A 3,047-nucleotide genomic window follows, 5' to 3' on the forward strand; every position below is an offset into this window, starting at 1 on the left:
CAAAAAGGATTGGCATGAAATTTTCAAAATGATGAAAAGCAAAGACCTACAACCAAGATTACTCTACCCAGCAAAGCTATCATTTAGAATTAAAGGACAGATAAAGAGCTTAAAGGAGTTTATCAACACCAAGCCAATATCACAGGAAATGTTAGAAGAATGTCTTTAAGAAGAAAAAGAAGGAAAAAAGATAAAAATATGAATAAAATGGCAATAACTACATATATACCAACCATTCAAGTGAAAAAATGATTACACGCTTCAATCCAAAGTTAGGGTAGCTGAATGGATAAGAAAACAAGACCCCTACGTACGCTGCCTACAAGAGACTCCTTTAAGATCGAAAGACATACATAGACTGAAAGTAAAGGGATAGAAAAAGATATTTCATGAAAATGGAAATGGGGGCGGGGGGAAGCTGGGGTAGCAATACTTATACCAGACAAAATAGACTTTAAAAGAAATGCTATGACAAGGGACCCAGTAATCCCACTTCCGGGTATTTATTCAAAGAAACTCAAAACGCCACCTTGAAGGTCCATGTGAATCCATGTGTTCATTGCCAAGATATGGAGATGACCTGGAGTGTTCATTAATGGATGAAAATTTAGAGAAGAGATTGATCATATATACAATGGAATATTACTCAGCCATAAAAATAATTTTAAATTATAGCAAGAATGAAATCTTGCTATCTCCAACAACATGGGTGGACCTAGAGGATATTGTGCTGAGTGGAGTAAGTCAGAGAAGGCAAATGCCATATGACTTCACTTACATGTGAAATCTAAGGAACAAAATAAACAAAACAGAAACAAAGTCATAGATATAGAGGATATTTTGATGGTTGCCAGATGGGAGGGGATTGAGGGGCAGTAGGTGAAAAAGGGAAAGGGCTTAATAAGTACAAATTGGTAGTTACAAAATAGTCACAGGAATGCAAATTGCAGGATAAGGAATATAGTTAATAATATTGTAATAAATATGTATGGTATCAGATGAATAATAGATTTATTGGTGTGATCACTTTATAAGTTATATAAATGTTTAATCACTATGTTTTATACCTGAAATTAATATACTATTTTATGTCAACTATAATTTAAAAATTAGAAAATTATTTTTAAAAGATTTGCATATACGTGGACCCCAAAGTTCAAATCCGCGTTGTTCAAGGTTCAGCTGTATTTCTCTATAAATAGAAAGTATACATTTTAAAGGAAAAAAATCAATCTGTTTTTTAATAAAAATAAGAAAAAGTTATAATAGAAATATTAGTTAAAACTGCCCCCAAAGAATTAGTCATTTTATGTTTGTTTAAAGTAAATATCATTTTATATTTATTTAAAGAACAGATTATAAGTCTTGACTGTGGGAGAGCTTCATGTCACCTTTTTAAAACTCAGGGACATCTAAGTTGCCTTTACAACCAAACGATGGCAGCACACTACCGCCCCCTGTTGGCAGCACGGGTGAGCTATAAGATCAATAGCCTGGAAGTAAAATAACATCAATTTATATGCAAGGTCCTAAAGCAGAGGCGTAAGTATTCAAAGCTCTGAAAAAAATCAGCTTTAGCCTGTGGCCAAACAACTAACCAATATTAAATTCCATGTGGTACACAGTTATTAGAATAATCTTATTTTACATTTTTGCAAATAAAATTTCATTTAAAAAACCTGGAATGCATGCATCTTTAGCTCCAGATTCTCAGATCTGCTGGCTAATGGGATCTGCTTATTTGATGGAACCAGTGAAAGATGTTGCAGTAATCCAGGCAAGCACTAGTCCACTGCAAATAATACAAAGAAGGAAAAACAGCCCAGAGCCTGCCTAGAAGGAGCTAGAGTCCAGGGGGGAGGTCATGCTCCCAAGCAGTTATAATGTGATAACTGCTCTAATGGATGCCATCTAAATGGGTCTATGGGAGTCACTGAAATCATCATAAAGAATGGACACTGGGCCAGGCAAACAGGCATGAAAAGAGAAAAGAGAAAGTTATTACTGCAGAAATAGCTAACACTCTGTTAAACCTCTTTTTTAATTTTTTTTTTCAGCTTAATGGAAGAAAAAAGCATCATAATAAAGGAATTCGAGAAAATTCCTAAGCCAGGAGTAAGTCTTAGATGGTTTAGAGTTTGTTAAATACAGCTGGATTCAAACATATCTTTTGATAAATATTAATTTGTCAAAACAACCATACCCTGAAACATTTAAAAGATCCAGAAATCTTAAATCTGGACAATGCTGAAATGAATATCTGTATAACTCTTGGAGTAAACATAGGTGGTATCTATTACAAGCTTTAGCTATTTGGCACCTAATCTAAGCTGTGTTTAGCTGGACAATATCTGCTTTGTTTCTAGAAGAAACAAAGGATTCTGTGGTTGGCACTTAAAAGTATTATTTTGCTATAGCTATTACCCTCATAGTTTCCTAACAGCTTATTACAAGAAATTTTTATAAAGAGGATGTCTCACTTATCTATTCCTACATAACAAACCTTCCCAAAACATAGTGGCTTAAAACAACCACCATTTCTTATTTTTCACAGTTGTGAATTCTTCTGGTCTAAGCTGGCTCAGTTAGGGCTGGGTGGTCTAGGATGCTTCATTCATACGTCAGCCAATTGGCAGACTAGTTGGTCTAAGGCCACATGTCACATGATGGTGGAAAGGTTTCCAACTTCAAGGAAAGAGACAAACAGCCTCAACAGAGGGCAAACCCCAACATGCAAGCACATTTTAGGCCTCCGTATAAATCATTTTTGGAATACTTCATTGATCAAAGCAAGTCACATGGCAAGTCTAAAATCAAGAGGTAGAGAAAGAGGCCCTATCTCTTGATGCGAAGAATGACAAAGACAGGAATAGGAGGAATTTGTGTTCATTTTTTTTGTAATTTATCATACAAAGTAAATAGAAAGTTTATCACACTTTGCATTGCTTCTATCTTCTGAATGGTTATATTTCAAAGGCATGTTGTTGATATTTTAATTCCAAGGCACTAAAACCTGTTTAACATAGAGTAAAATATGTTAATATATA

At 34.5% G+C, this 3,047-nt stretch overlaps 1 protein-coding gene across 6 annotated transcripts in view; it reads left to right on the forward strand.

The window, feature by feature from the left end:
• The window catches only part of CCDC146 (coiled-coil domain containing 146), a 147,487-nt gene that overhangs the window by 98,520 nt on the left and 45,920 nt on the right, over window positions 1-3,047 (forward strand). For 4 of the 6 annotated variants that reach the window (XM_023533639.1, XM_023533641.1, XM_011365232.2 and 1 more), the window contains one exon: window positions 2,058-2,115. The exons of the other annotated variants lie outside the window; for them this stretch is intronic. In XM_023533639.1, coding sequence (XP_023389407.1) covers window positions 2,058-2,115 — 58 coding nt within the window. The remainder of the gene's footprint in view (window positions 1-2,057; window positions 2,116-3,047) is intronic. 6 annotated transcript variants of the gene reach the window in all.

This window comes from Pteropus vampyrus, unplaced genomic scaffold, assembly GCF_000151845.1.
Source record: "Pteropus vampyrus isolate Shadow unplaced genomic scaffold, Pvam_2.0 Scaffold107, whole genome shotgun sequence".
NCBI lineage: Eukaryota > Metazoa > Chordata > Mammalia > Chiroptera > Pteropodidae > Pteropus > Pteropus vampyrus.